This window comes from Elephas maximus, chromosome 15 (assembly GCF_024166365.1).
Source record: "Elephas maximus indicus isolate mEleMax1 chromosome 15, mEleMax1 primary haplotype, whole genome shotgun sequence".
NCBI classification, from domain to species: domain Eukaryota; kingdom Metazoa; phylum Chordata; class Mammalia; order Proboscidea; family Elephantidae; genus Elephas; species Elephas maximus.
The window spans coordinates 19014715-19030258 of NC_064833.1; the positions used below are offsets into that span (position 1 = coordinate 19014715).

At 43.3% G+C, this 15544-nt stretch overlaps 1 protein-coding gene across 1 annotated transcript in view; it reads right to left on the reverse strand.

The window, feature by feature from the left end:
- FER1L6 (fer-1 like family member 6) overlaps positions 1-7847 on the reverse strand; it is a 155169-nt gene extending 147322 nt beyond the window's left edge. Inside the window, exon 1 of the mRNA XM_049854179.1 lies at positions 7760-7847. Coding sequence (XP_049710136.1) covers positions 7760-7782 — 23 coding nt within the window. The 5' untranslated portion in view covers positions 7783-7847. The remainder of the gene's footprint in view (positions 1-7759) is intronic.
- Positions 7848-15544: the final 7697 nt, after the last annotated feature.

Consider the following 15544-nt stretch of genomic DNA (forward strand, 5'->3'; position numbering starts at 1 on the left):
ATCAGACTATGGCCTCCAGCCCCAGATGGTACCTTTTGTTTTGCAAAACAAATGTTGGCCACCCCTAGTTGGCAGCCAGCCTGAGAGCCAAGGACCCGAAGCTTCCCACAGCTGTAGGTGATGTAATGTGAGAGCCAGCCACTGTGCACTGGTGGCCACAGCAGGGAGCAAGGGTCACTGAGAGGGCAAGTGCATGTGATGGGGGAGAAAGGAGCTGTCTTATTTTAGGAAGTCTGTGCAAAGGTCTCCGTGCCAGGGAGCTGAGGGATCTGATCTGATGGATTTAAGTCTGAAACAACCCCTAACCATATCCTAAAGTCATGGGATCCTGAGGCAAAGGGAAGTAACTAATTGACCAGGTTGTTTCACAGCTGCTGCCTGGCCAGCCTAGGGGTCACCTCCACAGCTGGGTCTGACCTCCCTGCTGTGTGCCCCTGGTGCCCTGTCCTGCCTCTCCCACAGTTCCAGATACACCCCCCACTGCTTGTATTTGTTGCTGTGCTTGGCCCTCAACAAGAGTACAAAACCTTCATGGCAGACACCAAGCCTCATCCACCTCCTTGTTCCCAAGAGTATCTGCAAGAGTATCTGGCATTTGAGTTTGCTCAGTGAATAAATGAATGCATATGATTTTGCCTAAGACTTTACTATAAAATCACTAAATCCCAGGGTAGGAAGAGACCCCAAAGGACAGTCAGTATATCTTCCTATACAAAACTCAAATATGCTTTACACAACAGCAGCTCTGGTCCAAGCTCACTCAGGCTGGCCGTGAGCCTCCTAGCCAAACTGACTCCCAGACATAGCATCCGCCATGATATTTCCTCCCATTTCTTGGGGCCACAGAACCAGTGTAATCTCAGTTCTTCATGGCAGCCCAGCATAACACCCAGAATACTCCACTTTCTCATTTGATCTGGACTACAATCCCTATTACTATCTGTCAGTTTGTTATACTGTCTGGGCTTGTGTGTTGCTGTGATGCTGGAAGGGATGCCACAGGTATTTCAAATACCAGTAGGGTCACCCATGGCGGGCAGGTTTCAATGGAGCTTCCAGACTAAGATAGGCTAGGACTGGCAATCTACATCTGAAAATTAGCCAATGAAAACTTTATGGACCATAACAGAATATTGTTCAATGTGCTTGCTTTGGATACATCATTGGGAGGGCTCAATTGCTAGAGGAGGACATCATGTTGGGTGAAGTAGAGGGCTAGCAAGGGTGAGGGAGACGCTTGGTGAGATGGATTGCCACAACAGCTGCAAGGATGGACTGGAAAATGCTGGTGATCGTGAGGATGACACAGGACCAGGCAACATTGGGTTCTGTTGTACATAGGGTCACCAGGAGTCAGTGCTAGGTGATGGCATCCAACAACAACACAATCCCCAGGAGCTAGATGGCGCAGCTATAATTTTGCAGAAAGAAGCAGAGTCACAGGAGAATCCAAGGATTTGCCAGAGTCAAACACAAGTCAGTGCCAGAACCAGTCCCTGTTGCCTGGTTTCTCATCTCCCCTGCTTGCCTTGATGGGGAGTTTACCAAAAAAACAAACCCGCTGCCGTCGAGTTAATTCTGACTCATAGTGACCCTATAGGACCGAGAACTGCTATAATCTTTACAGAAGCAGACTGCCACGTCTTTCTCCCAGAGAGCTGCTGGTGGGTTTGAACTGTTGACCTTCCAGTAAGCAGCTGAGCTCTTTAACCACTGCTCCACCAGAGCTCCATGATCGGCAGCTTACTCTGGTGGAATTGGGGTTAGCCTCAGGGCTTTGGTGCTGAGTGAAAATGACATCGCGAGCCCCAAGGACAAGACAAGCAACCAGTGTAGTCACGCAGACCCTGGGCTCAGAAGGGGTTCTCATGCTTGGAGTTCATTTGTCTGAGGTTACCGTCTTGGAATTCTTAATAATTTCACCTTTGAATTTGTGTTTTGCAAGTGAAGTTCGATGGAACAATGGAGCACGCACCTCATGCATGATCCTGCCCCCCACTGCTTCCTTGCCTCTCAAGACATGTTCTCAGCCACCTGAGGGGTCAAGGTCAAGCACGTGCACCCCATGAACCGAGTCATGGGTAAGGCCTCAGGTACCTGCGAGGCCTGTACTCACCCCATAAGTACCCCTGTGCCTGATAGAATATGCCATTAAATAGCAAATAAAAAGCACCTGAGAGGTCAAGAGAGCGATGGCAGAAGACAGAGAAAGCCTTTTACCTGCATTTTGAACATGAACCCTATATTTTCATGTTGCACTGTGCCCTGCAGATTATTTAGCTGGCCTGCCCCAGGATGTGGGTTTTATTGTTCCTAAGGCTTGGGACCACCAGCATTGTCATCTCCTCCGGCCATTGCTGTGTGTCGCAGGCCACCTTTGGGTTGTATATCTACGGGGCAGCTGTGGCTATACCTGCAGGAAGCTTGGCAAGTAGGGATCTTGCTCAGCTGCCCTAGAAGCAGTGCAGGTTCTACATTTGACTGTTAGCATATGCCTCCTGGCCAGGTCTACTTTACCTAGAGTAGATACAAAGCAAGTCCAGCCTAGACCAGTAAAGGAGATCAGGAAGCCCAGAGGATGAGAAGAGGCAGATGGCCCCAAGGGTGGGAAATCATCTCTAAGTCCATCCTCCCCTTCTCTGCATTAGGTTCCAGCCAGACTAGACCACAGCACCTCACACTGCCCCATCCCCATGCAATGCCCCATCCCAGTGCCTCTGCACTGCTGCAACTTTGGGGACCCCTCCCCAGCTGCTGAGGATTTCCAGCTCACCTTTCAACACCCAGCTCAAGTGTGAAATGTTCTCTCTACCTGCCCGCCCCCTTCATCCACCTAGCCATCTGTGCTGCCTGCACCTTGAGCAGGGTTCCATGGGAGCCCACCCCACTCAGTGGACCCCACTGGACTGCAAGCCCCTTGAAGCCAGGGACCGGGTGTGGTTATCTCTGTATCCCATGCCTGGCACTGAAGGGCACTTGCTAAATGTCTGTTGAATTGGAAAGAATCTAGCCCCTCCCTTTTCTTTCGGCAGGGCTCTCCCAAAATATTCTCACAGTTGAGGGTCCATGATTTTTTCCTTTTTGGCAATTCATCATTTTTTGCATGTATAATTCAGAGACACCAATTACATTAACATTTGTGTGCAATCATCTCCAGTATCTGTTGGGTCCAGGCTATTTTTAAGGACCCTGAAGCAAGCTCTCCTCACTCCCTTTCTTTGAAACTGCTTCCACCATTCGGTGACCCTTCCCACCCAACAACATTGACCCCTCTCCTCAGCACTTTCTGCACCGTTCTATGATTGTGTCATGAGTTTTAAGTCCCGTCACCCCAGCTAAACCTTGAGCTCCATCATATACTTCTCTGGCCCCTTAATAGCCCCTGACACAAATACAAATTAAAATGTAAAAAAAAATTTGTCTCAGCCTTCCCATTTCTAGGAATGTACCTGAAAGATGTAACTGCACATGTGGGCAGAATTGGATACACAAAGATGCTCATTATGCAATTATTATACCCGCCCCAAATGGGAAATAACGTAAGCTGGGAACTAATCAAATAAATGCAATGGAATTCCCTGCAGTTCTTCTTGATGATGGTGCATGTGTATATTTACCAAATTGAAAAGATGCCCAGCACACAAACTTAAGAACAAACTCAAGAGATCAAGGAGAAATGCAAGAAGATGATATCAACACTCCCAGAAACCTAGAGGCTGTGCTGAAGGAAACATGGAGTCCATTGGGTCCCTTGCCTTCAGAACCTTTTCAAGTATGATGGTTTCTTTTCAATCATCCACTCGATAATGGAGCTGTCAGCATATGTTGATAATGTTCAGAGAAAAAGTAGGTTACAACACAGCATTATAATGCAATTTATGTTAAAAAAAAGTGTATATATGCTGAGAAAGGTATCTGGAGGTATTTTTCATCAAAAAGATGAGTATTTATCTCTGGGATGTGGGATTCATCTTCTGTCTTTCTACTTTTTCTGTATTTTTTTAATGTTTTTATAAATGTTTCATGTTATTTTTGTATCCAGAAAAACCTGTAAAACTGTTTTCATTGTGGAAAAAATAAAAGCACTTGGAATAATACTGGACCCACACGGGGCTCTCACCAAATACTAGTTAAACGGCAGCTGCCTCCCAGCCCCTTGGGCTCCATACAGGATTTATCCAGATGACATGAATAAATGAAGGGCTGAATGGTTTTACAGAATGTTATATTGCACAAAATGCCTTAGCCTGTCCTCTGAGTAAACACCAAGGAACTGATGCTGCAATTGATGTGATGACAGTCCCAACATTGGTGAAGTCATTTACCGTTTCGAAAGGCGGTCATTCCCCATGTCTTGTCCAACCTTCAAACCTAGATCCATGGCTAGTTCCCCAAATTCAATTCTCTAAATGTTTGCCTGGTCACCATCAGACAACACTTCCAGGTGGGCACCATTATTTGTGGGAGGGACAGATGGATGGACGGACGGATGGATGGAAAAGGGAAAGAATTCTTATCCATCTTTTACAGACAAGAAAACCGAGACGCATAGGTGAGGCAACACGCTAAAGGTGGTACAGTCACTAACTGGTAAAATCAGTGGATTGGAAGGACTACGCTAAATAGTTTCCAAATCGGCTCTCTTCTTTCATCCAAAATTCCTCTTCTGGAGAAAATACATCAATATCACTGACATATACTTGATAACCAGGGATGGTATCCAGAATTTCAGTGGTGTGGATATTGACCTATCAGAATGCCAGCCACACAGGTGCAGGATCCTAGAGCTGTCTTGGTATGTCATGCATTAACCCATTAATTGCTGGATGCAAGCAGGTCCTAGGGGAATGGCTGAGTGTCAGAGGGACACTCTGGACTCAGGGCAGAAGCTCTGTACCTACTGGTATGAAAGTACAGTAGGTCACTATTATAACAACTAATACAGCCATACAAGCACATAACGGTTGGAGATCAGCCCTGCTCATACCCCTCCACGACACCAAAAGTGTTGTTACCCTTGTAAGAAGTTCTGCTATTTCTCCACTCCTAAGAGAGCCTTTAATCCAGAAACTACTTATAAAGCCACTTACGACCTTCATCCTAATGAATCCAATCTGCATAACAAATGAAATCAAATGCCATTATCCTCTTCTGAAAATTCTCCTGAGCCCACTGTGGCAGAAGATCAGAGCAGGCACATGGAGGGAAAGAATAATTTGCAACAAAGGAGAGAATACACTGAAATCTCAAAAAATAGGTGAGACCAGCAGCACAGAAAAGCAGTCTTTGTCATGCACCCAGCATCCCCTGAACACACACGTGCAGTTTAAGTGCTCTTCGCTCTAGGCTCCATGTAACATTCTAGAAGTGAGTAAGACCGGTCTTCATCTCAAGTTGTTCATAGTCCAGGAAGGCAGAGGGAGAGACATCAGTAAGTAACCGTTGTATAAAGTAGAAAGTTCCAAAGGACAACAGCACCACAGAAATTTAGAAGAAGGAGAGTTTACTTCCACCAGAGGAAATCTGAGGAAGGCAGCTTTGAAGTGGGTTTTCTTTAGAAAGAAGTGGCTTTTACAATTTGGGAGGAAGGAAAATGTGCTATCAGGGACTGAGCCAGCCTTCAGGCAAACACTATTGCCCAGAGCATTTACCAGCAACAATTCCTGTGAAAATGGACACAGTATATACTTACTGAACTACTTGTCATTCCCAAACACATCATGCTTTCTTAGCTGCAGACTTTTACCCCTGCTGTACCTTCTGCTAGAGCATTCTCCTCTCCCCCGCCATTTCTACTCCCCAGTTTAAGGGTGTTATTTCCTATTCCTCCTTAGGCCTCATCTTAGACGTACTTTCTCTAAGAAGCCTTCTTTGAGCCCCCAAAGTACCTCGAGCATACCCCTATCATAAACTGACAATACCCAAGTCATAACCATCTGTTATGAATTGAATTGTGTCCCCCAAAATGTGTGTCAACTTGGCTAGGCCATGATTCCCAGTATTGTGTGATTGTCCACCATTTTGTCATCTGAGGTGATTTTCCTATGTGTTATAAATCCTATCTCTATGATGTTAATGAGTCAGGACTCAATCTACACGATTAGGTTGTATCTTGAGTCAATCTCTTTTGAGATATAAAAGTGAGAAGCAAGCAGAGAGACAGGGGATGTCATGCCACCAAGAATGAAGAACCAGGAGGGGAATACGTGCTTTGGACCTGGGGTCCCTGAGCTGAGAAGCTCCTAGACCAAGGGAAGCTGAAGACAAGGACCTTCCCCCAGAGCTGGCACAGAGAGAGAAAGGCTTTCCCTGGAGCTGACACCCTGAATTCAAACTTGTAGCCTTCTAAACTGTGAAAGAATAACTTTCTCTTTGTTAAAGCCATCTACTTGCTGTATTTCTGTTACAGCAGCACTAGATAACTAACGCATCATCTATTTCCTTATTGGTCAACACCACCAATCTGTAAACTGTCTGAGAGCAGGTCCAGTCTAATTCACTTTTGGGGACCCAAACCAAAACCTGTTATTGCTGAGTTGGTTCTGACTCACAGGGACCCTATAGGCAGAGGCCTAGCCAGGGTAATGACCTCCCAGGGCCAATCTCTAAATTTGTACCTCCCTGGGGCAGGAGGAGGGAATTCCTGGCCAGCCTCATCTGGCCCTCCATGGTCTTATCCCTGGGAGCAAATGTCCCCCTTTGTCCCCCACCCCCACTACACCTCTGCCTATAGCACACAGTAGAACTGCCCCATAGGGTTCCAAGGCTGTAATCTTTATGGAAGCAGACTGCCACATCTTTCTGCCATAGAGTCGATGATGAGTTCCAACCACTGTCTTTTAGATTAGCAGCTGAGAGCTTAACCACTGGGCCACCAGGGCTTCTTTTGTGGATCCAGTGCCTTGTAAAATGCCTTACTCATAACAGGTAGTCAGTAAATATTTAATACCTGATTGATTAATTTTTAAAAAAAATGAGTCGGCAGCCCAATCCTGTACTAGAACCCATGTCCTGCCCCCAATCTGAGCTGATGGGGTACACATGTAATTCTACCAAATCACTCTGCAGGTAAAAAGATATGAATATGTCCAGCCTCTGTGTATCCAACCCTAAACAAAATGAAAAGCCAGCATTTGCTCTGGACCTCAGGACTAGCCACCGTGGTCATGAGGGCGCAGCTCTGAGGTTATCAAAGCTCCCTGAGCAAGCTATGAGTGATCCTAAGGGATAACATTCCTGCAAAAGCCCTGGAAAGAGCTCAACCATCATTGACAAACTGAGAGAAGAGTCCGTGAAGAAGGAGGAGATGGTCAGAGATAGAAAAGAAGCCATAAACTTAAGCTGGCTTCAGAGTTTAGTGCAATTAAATAAGAAAAGGCCCTGGTTTTGTTTTTGTTAAAAAAAAAAAACAAAAAACGCTTAATGCTCTTTACAGCCTAGTTAAAGGAATGAGAAGAAATCCGACCAAATGTTCAAAATATTAGTAATGGTTGTCTTCAGCGATATTATGAGTAATATTAAATCCTCATAGCTTCTACATTCCAAATTTTCTACAGTGAATATTATTTATATTCTCACAGAGGAGGGAAATTGTGCTTTTTAAATGAGTGAGCAGACCTAATTGTCCCTCCTGGACCATGACCTTCCCCTACTAAGTCTTAAGTCTTAGTTAACCCTTGAAGTCTTTTGAAGGGAGACCCTTGCCCCCAGCTCCCAGCCCCTTGGCTCCGTCCACACCCAGAAGAAGGAAATATGTTACTTGGCTTTGGATGGCTTCTCCATTCTTCCTCTTCTTAGTGGCTCCTCTGGGCCAAGAACCAGCAAAATCTTGTGTCCGGCTTTATCCAAGTCCTAGGTACAGGCTTCTGAGTTTCAGAGTAATTTGGTGGGAGAGGTTATTTGGGGGGTGTGGCTGAATCAACACTTATTGGCATGCCTGGCTGTTCTCAAGCTTCAAGTTACTCAGTACAATCAAAGGTGCAAAAGCAAACTGCCCCACAGAGAGTGGATTCATCTTTCAGGCTTCTTAAACACCCCCGCCCAGTGTTTCTTCACCCCTTTCAATGACAGAGCCAAAGGCTAAATATCTTCAATCTTCAAACTCATATTCTTCTAAACATTGTCTGATAAGACCATCTCATTTCAAGAAAGCACGCTAATAAGATCATCTGGCTCTCCTAGAACAAGGCTATCTAACAGCTCTCTCTGCAGTGATGGAAATATTCTAATACCTTCGCTATCCAATATGGTAGCCACTAGCAACATGTGGCTATTGAGTATTTGAAATGTGGTTAGTGTGATTGAGTAAATTTTTATTTTAATTAATTTAAACGCTACATGTGGCTAGTAGCTACTGTTTTAGACACTGCAATTTAGAATTCCAAAATATTAGCCTTAGAAAGAACCATATAAATCATCTGGACCTGTGATTCCCAAACTTTACAACTACGAGACCCATTCTTAACATAAAAGATGTATGCACACTTTTCTGGTTACAGAACGTTTAGTATCTTTGATTAATAAAACCATAATGACCAAAATTAGTGTACATTCAACAATTTAACTGAATTTTAATTAAGAAAAACATATTGACCAAAAATTAGCAAAAATTCAATAACTTTTAGTTGTATTTTAATCAAGAAAAGTATGAGTCAGAATTGATTCAACGGCAACGGGTATGGTTTTATAATGACCAAAATTAGTCATTGAAAAAATAAATAAATGCATTTTATCAATTATAATTGCACCCTCATACACATATGTAATAGGCTTGAGTAAGCTATTATTCAGTCAGTCCTCAGACTTGTCCAGTGAACGGGGTTCTTAGATCTCTTCATTACCTTCACAGCCCTCAACCACCATTCCCAGACAGACAACACTCAGTGTGGAACCGATGGCTTAGGCCAACCTCTACTTTTAGAGAGAAAGAAAAGGGCCTTAGAAATTGGTGATAAACGTTGGAGTCAGCCTGGCAGCCAGACCAATGCTCTTCTCGCCCTGCCCCAAAACCAAATGAAAAGAAACAGAGTGGGAAACCCACCAGCGAGATAAAATCAGTTGCCATCGAGTTGACTCTTAGTATCAGAGTAGGACTGTACTCCACGGGTTTTCAATGGCTAATTTTTCAAAAGTAGATTGCCAGGCCTTTCTTCCAAAGCACCTCTGGGTGGGCTTGAACTTCCAACCTTTTGGTTAGCAGCTGAGGGTGTTAACTATTTTCACCACCCAGGGACTCTACAGGCAAGATGCATGCAGCTGGCTATATTTAAAAAGGCCTCCCTTTTCTTCTCTCTCTTGGGAACTGTGAGGAATAAAAAAAGCATAATTTTTTAATATTAGAAATAAATACTTTGATGAATAAATAATTACATAAATATATCTACGAATGTTATATTTGTGAACTGGGGCTGTAAGAAAAATAGAACTAGCTCCATTTGTATTTTAAGCGAAATTCAGTAACTTTAAGATTTGTCTGAAGCTTTTATAGCTTTCTTAGTCTTTGTGGGTTTGATGGTATCTATGGGTATCCTCCCAGAGACAAGCTATAAAACAAAAATCATCCCTTAGAAATAAACCAGATTTATGTTCTTGTTTCAGTGAGAGCAAGCAGGAGACAGAAGAGAGAGTCAAGGTGTCACCTCAGGTATAACGACCACCAAGTTCACTGGAGGAAGAGATGGCCTCAAACCCAGTGGTGTGACTCCTGTTCTCTTCCATTTTGATTACATCACACTGTCTCTGGATCATACACTGCATTGGTCTAGATCACTGGGGTTGGCAGAAAAATTAACATGGACCCATTGCTAAGGATTTAGTGTTATCAGGCTTTCAACTTTAAAGGCTCTTGCCTTTGAATTCCCATAGCTCTTGTGATTTTTTTTTTTTTAACCTTGACCAGAGTAACTATGACCCTGGACTCTGAAGTTAAACCACTGGGGCTTTAATCAAGGCTCCAATACTTAACAAACTACAGAAACTTTGGTAATTCACTTCAGCTCACTCAGTCTCAGTTTCCTCATCTGTAAAATGGAGATAAATCCTCACATCATAGCCATGCTGAGAAATTAAAGATAACTCCCATAAATCTCTTAGAACAGTGCCTGGCAAAAAAAAAAAAAAGTCAGTGTTCTCTCTGGAATAGCTAGTATTATAATGAATCCTGCTTGTGTATGTGTGTGTCCCTTGTTAGACTGCAAACTTCTTGAGGGCAAAGACTTGGCTTCATTTCCCAAGCACCCCACACCCTCGTAGGTGCGAAATTCTACAGGTGCCATGCAGATGCATGTAGTGGTTACAACCATCAGCTTTGGCATCAAACACCAGGAGATGAAGGCTGTAACCTGGCTCTACCATTTAGTAAGCTTTTTTTTTTAAAATAATATTGACAAGTTTCTTAATGTCCCTGGGTCTCTGTTTCCTCATCTGTTGAATGGGTTAATCCATCAACTTGCAGCTTAATTGTGAGAATTAAATGACCCTGGTGTGTGATGAACTCTCCATAAAAGCTGGCTACAATGAGTGTCTGAATGTAACATTCCAGCTCTCACCTTGTAAGGCATCATGTAATGCTCATGTGAGGAGTTGCTAATAAACAAGAATCTAGGGTTCTCAGGGAACTCCCTTATTTGCTCACTCTGCCAACAGCTTCCCCACTGTCAACAGAAGCCAAAGGCAGGCCCACCGTAAACCCAGGGTGTGCTTCCATAGAAGACGTCATAATACACATGCCAGCTGTTCCCTCGGAAAGGTAAATATGCCCATAATTCTCTGGAACGAAACCAGCAGCCTGTTGGCTAGAGCACATGGAAATTCAAAACAGCTTCATGTAGGAGATAGAGCCTGCTGTGGACAACCAGGGCTTGGAACCAGTTCATCCCGGTTCAATCCCCTGCTGAGATTTTGCATTTCCACCCAAGATATACTGAATCAGAATCTACATTTTTTAACAAGATCCCCAGGTGATTCTTAGAAAAAAAAGCCACTGCAGGTGATTCTTAGGTATAATAAATTTTGAGAGGGGGTGGGGAGGGAAAAACACTACTAACGAGACTATAGATAAGTGGTAACTTTGGTGAAGGATAAGACAGTACACAAAACTGGGGAAGTCAGCACAACTTGACCAAAACAAGGTTATGGAAGCTTCATAGACATATCCATACTCCCTGAGGGGCTAAATTATTGGGCTGAGGGCTGGAGACCACGGTCTCAGGAGATATCTAGCTCAACTGGCATAACATAGTTTATGAAGAAAATGTTCTACATCCTACTTTGGTGAGTAGAGTCTAGGGTCTTAAAAGCTTGTGAGTGGCCATCTAAGATAATCCACTGGTCCCAACCCACCTGGAACAAGGGAGAGTGAAGAAGGCCAAAGGCACAAGGGAAAGGGACTAATGGATCACAACTACCACAGCCTCCACCAGACCGAGTCCAGAACAACTATATGATGCCTGGCAACCACCCATCGACTGCTCTGACCAAGATCACAAGACAGGGTCCAGACAGAGCTGGAGAAAAATGTAGAACAAAATTAAAACTCACAAAAAAAGACCAGACTTTCTGGTCTGACAGAGACTGGAGAAACCCCAAGAATATGGCCCCTGGACACCATTTTAACTCAGTACTAAAGTCACTCCTGAGGTTTACTCTTCAGCCAAAGATTAGACAGGCCCATAAAACAAACAATAACACACATAACTCAACCATGTATACAAGACTAAATGGGCACACCAGCCCAGGGGCAAGGACAAGAAGGCAGGAGGGGACAGGAAAGCTGGATGAATGGAAATGGTTGAGAAGGGGAGAGTGTTCACATGTCACGGGGTTGGCAACCAATGTCACAAAACAATATGTATATTAATTGTTTAATGAGAAACTAATTTGCTCTGTAAACCTTCATCTAAAGCACAATTAAAAAAAAAGAATCTGCAAAACATCTCACAACATGGATGAATCTGGAGGGCATTATGCTAAGTGAAATAAGTCAGTCACAAAAGGACAAATATTGTATTAGACCCCTATTATAAGAACTCAAGAAAAGGTTTAAACACAGAAAAAAAGCATTCTTTTATGGTTAGGAGGGTGGGGAGGGAGAGGAATGGGAAATCACTAAACAGCAGATAAGTGAAGGGAAGAACAACACACAATGCAGGAGAAGTCAGCATAACTGGACCAAAGCAAAAGCAAAGATGTTTCTGGGACACATCCACTCTGATGGTCAGAGTAGCTGGGGCTGGGGCCTGGGGACCATCATTTCAAGGAACATCTAGATCAATTGGCATAAAAAAAAAAAAAACCCGTGCCATAACATAGTTTATTAGGAAATGTTCTACATCCCACTTTGGTGAGTGGAGCCTAGGGCCTTAAAAGTTTGCAAGCAGCCATCTAATGTACATCAATTGGTCCCATTCCACTTGGAGCAAAGGAGAATGTAGAAAACCAAATACACAAGGAAAATACTGATCCAAAAGACTAAAGGACCAAATGAACCAAAGACTCCACCAACCTTAGACCAGAAGAAGTAGATGGTGCCTAGCTACCACCAATGACCACCCTGACAGGGAACACAACAGAGAGTCCTGGACAGGGGAGAAGAAAAATGTAGAACAGTACTCAAATTCACGTAAAAAGACCACACACAAAACAATTTGTATATTAATTGTTTAATGAGAAGCTAGTTTGGTCTGTAAGCCTTCATCTAAAGTACCAAAAAAAAATAATAATAATAAGGAAAAATAAATAAATAAAACCAAAAATAAACCCAGACTTAATGGTCTGACAGAGACTGGAGGAACCCCCGAAGCCATGGCTCCTGGATGCACTGGTGAAAAGAAATTGTGAGAATCACCTGGGGATCTTGTTAAAATGTAGACTCTGATTCAGTATCTCTGGGGTTAAAATGCAAATTCTCAGCAGGGATCGAATGAGAATGAACCAGTTCAAAGCCCTGTAGACAACAGGTTACAGCTCTGAGGGTCAGGAGCGCTGAGTCTGAGGATTCAATCCCGTCAGCAGCTAGCTGTGTGCCTTGGGCAAGTCAAAGGGCCATTTCCTGTTTCCAGGCCTCAGTCTCCTGTCCTCTAATCCAAAGGACCTACAGTAGGAAATTGCCATCAATCACTGAAGCTCTTCCGCTGCAGCATCCTAGAATGAGCTGATTAAGCCAACGGGAAGATGGGCACGGAATGCAGAGCCAGAAAGAGCTGGGTTCGAACCCCTAGCTGTTTGACTTTGATCAAGCTTCTTAATCTCTGTGAGACTTGGTTTTCTCATAGGTAAATTAGGGACAATAAACATGGCTGGTGGAGAATATGGGACAGTGTATATGAAGCACCACACTGTGCCTGGGCCATCGTAGGTGCTCAATAAATGATGGCCACTGATATTATTATTGTCTTTGTTATCATTGCCATTATTGTTGTTACTTCCTCCGCTAAGAAACTTGACACCCCAGAGCACTGTCTTGCATAACTTCCATGTGAAGTCCAATAAGAATTCCAACTCCTCACTTGTGATTTGTCTGAAATTAGTTTATTTTCTTCTCCTAGGCATAGTTGTTACCGTTTTTTAACGTTTTCTCCTTAAATATTTTTATTTCTAACACTATAACTTTACTTCCTTAATAACTACAAACAGTACAGAACAGTTTAAGAAGAATTTCACATACATTATCTCATGGACTCCTGCCCCTCCACTGCCATCATCACCATCATCATCATCATCATCATCATCACTATCAAATCTCTATTTTCCAACACTCAGGATTCAGCATGGCTGAGCAACTTACCTAAGACCTCAACGTCTACCCACCAGGAAGTCACACGGCCTGGACCTCGAGTTAAGGCTTCTAACTCTGAAGCCACACCACCATTGACTTGTCACCTTGAAGACAAAGGCGGGCCAGACCCAAGCCATGGTGTTTTCAGTCGTGAAAGCTGGATGCTGAATAAGGAAAACTGAAGAATTGATGCCTTTGAATTATGGTGTTGGAGAAGAATATTGAATATACCACAGACTGTGAAAAGAATGAACAAATCTGTCTTGGAAGAAGTACAACCAGAATACTCCTTAGAAGCAAGGCTGGAGAGACTATGTCTCACATATTTTGGTCATGTTGTCAGGAGGGATCAGTCCTTGGAGAAGGACACCCACCGTGTTTGGTAAAGTAGAGGGTCAGCAAAAAAGAGGAAGACCCTCAATGAGATTGATTGACACAGTGACTGCAACAATGCGCTTAAGCATAACAGTTGTGAGCATGGCGCAGGACCAGGCACTGTTTCGTTCTGTCTTATGCAGGGTCGCTATGAGTTGGAATCGACCTGATGGCACCTTACAGCAACAACCATCAACTTCACGAATTAATTTAATTTTCCTCACGATCATTGCCTTGACTAATCTTAAAACACATTCTTTTTTTAAAGCAACTGCCCTTCCATATAAGTCCAATTTGAAATACAGCGTTTCTTAAATGTTTAACTCTAACTCCTGAGTCTACCCAGTTGTATTAGGTTAACACTGCCCACTTAACCATTTTTTTCCTCACTAGAAGATACTTAATTTTAGATGACCTTTGTTTTTAAATTCAAATACCAAATTTTAGATGACCTTTGTTTTTAAATTCTAACACCTCGGAAAATATTGTTTCTTATTTAAGGTGAATGTTGTGTTTGTTACTTGTTAGATGCCATTGAGTTGGCCCTTGACTCATAGCGACCCCATGCACAGCAAAACACTGCCTGGTCCTATGCCATCCCCAAGACTGGGCATCAGTTGGACCACTGTATTCCTAGGGTTTTCATTGGCTGATTTTTGGAAATAGATTGCCAAGCCTTTCTTCCTAGTCTGTCTTAGTATGGAAGCATCTATGAAACCTGTTCAGCATCACAGCAACATGAAAGCCTCCACTGACAGACAGGAAGTGGCATGGGGCAGTGTTTTAGTTAGGGTCTTTTGGTTGCAAGAAAGAGTAATTGAGTGGTGGAGATTATTTCAAGAATAAGTTGGACAACAACAAAAAAGTGTCATGGGACTAGGTGTAATGGAGGATGGAACTAAAGGAGGGTTCTTGACCTGAAGCAACCCCAGCCATGCTAGATTTGTGCTGGGTCCTCTTTCTCCGTAGTGATCCACCAACAATGTTACTCACTGGTCCCATTTTTCTCATGCCTTACTCTTTAGTTCCGCCATTAAAATTCCCTGCAGAGGAAATATCCCTGGCTCAGCTAATTACTGTTATTCCTATTTGGAAGAGGCTTTTTGACTCGAGGGCATATCCTAATTAATTGATTTAATTCAGATGAGTTTGCTGCCACTGACTCAAATGTGGCCTGATGTCAGATATGATTGCCTGAAACTGAGCCCTAAGCTAGCATATAGTGGGTTCGTTTTACTTAGAAGGGGCTGAAAGACACAGCAGGTACCATGACTGCTGCCACTAACATGGACAGAAAAAATTTTTCCTTTCCAGATGCTGCTATGGTTTCAAATAAACGTAAAAAAAATTTTTACTTATCCTTTTATAATAATTTTTTTTATTCCTAAATATGTT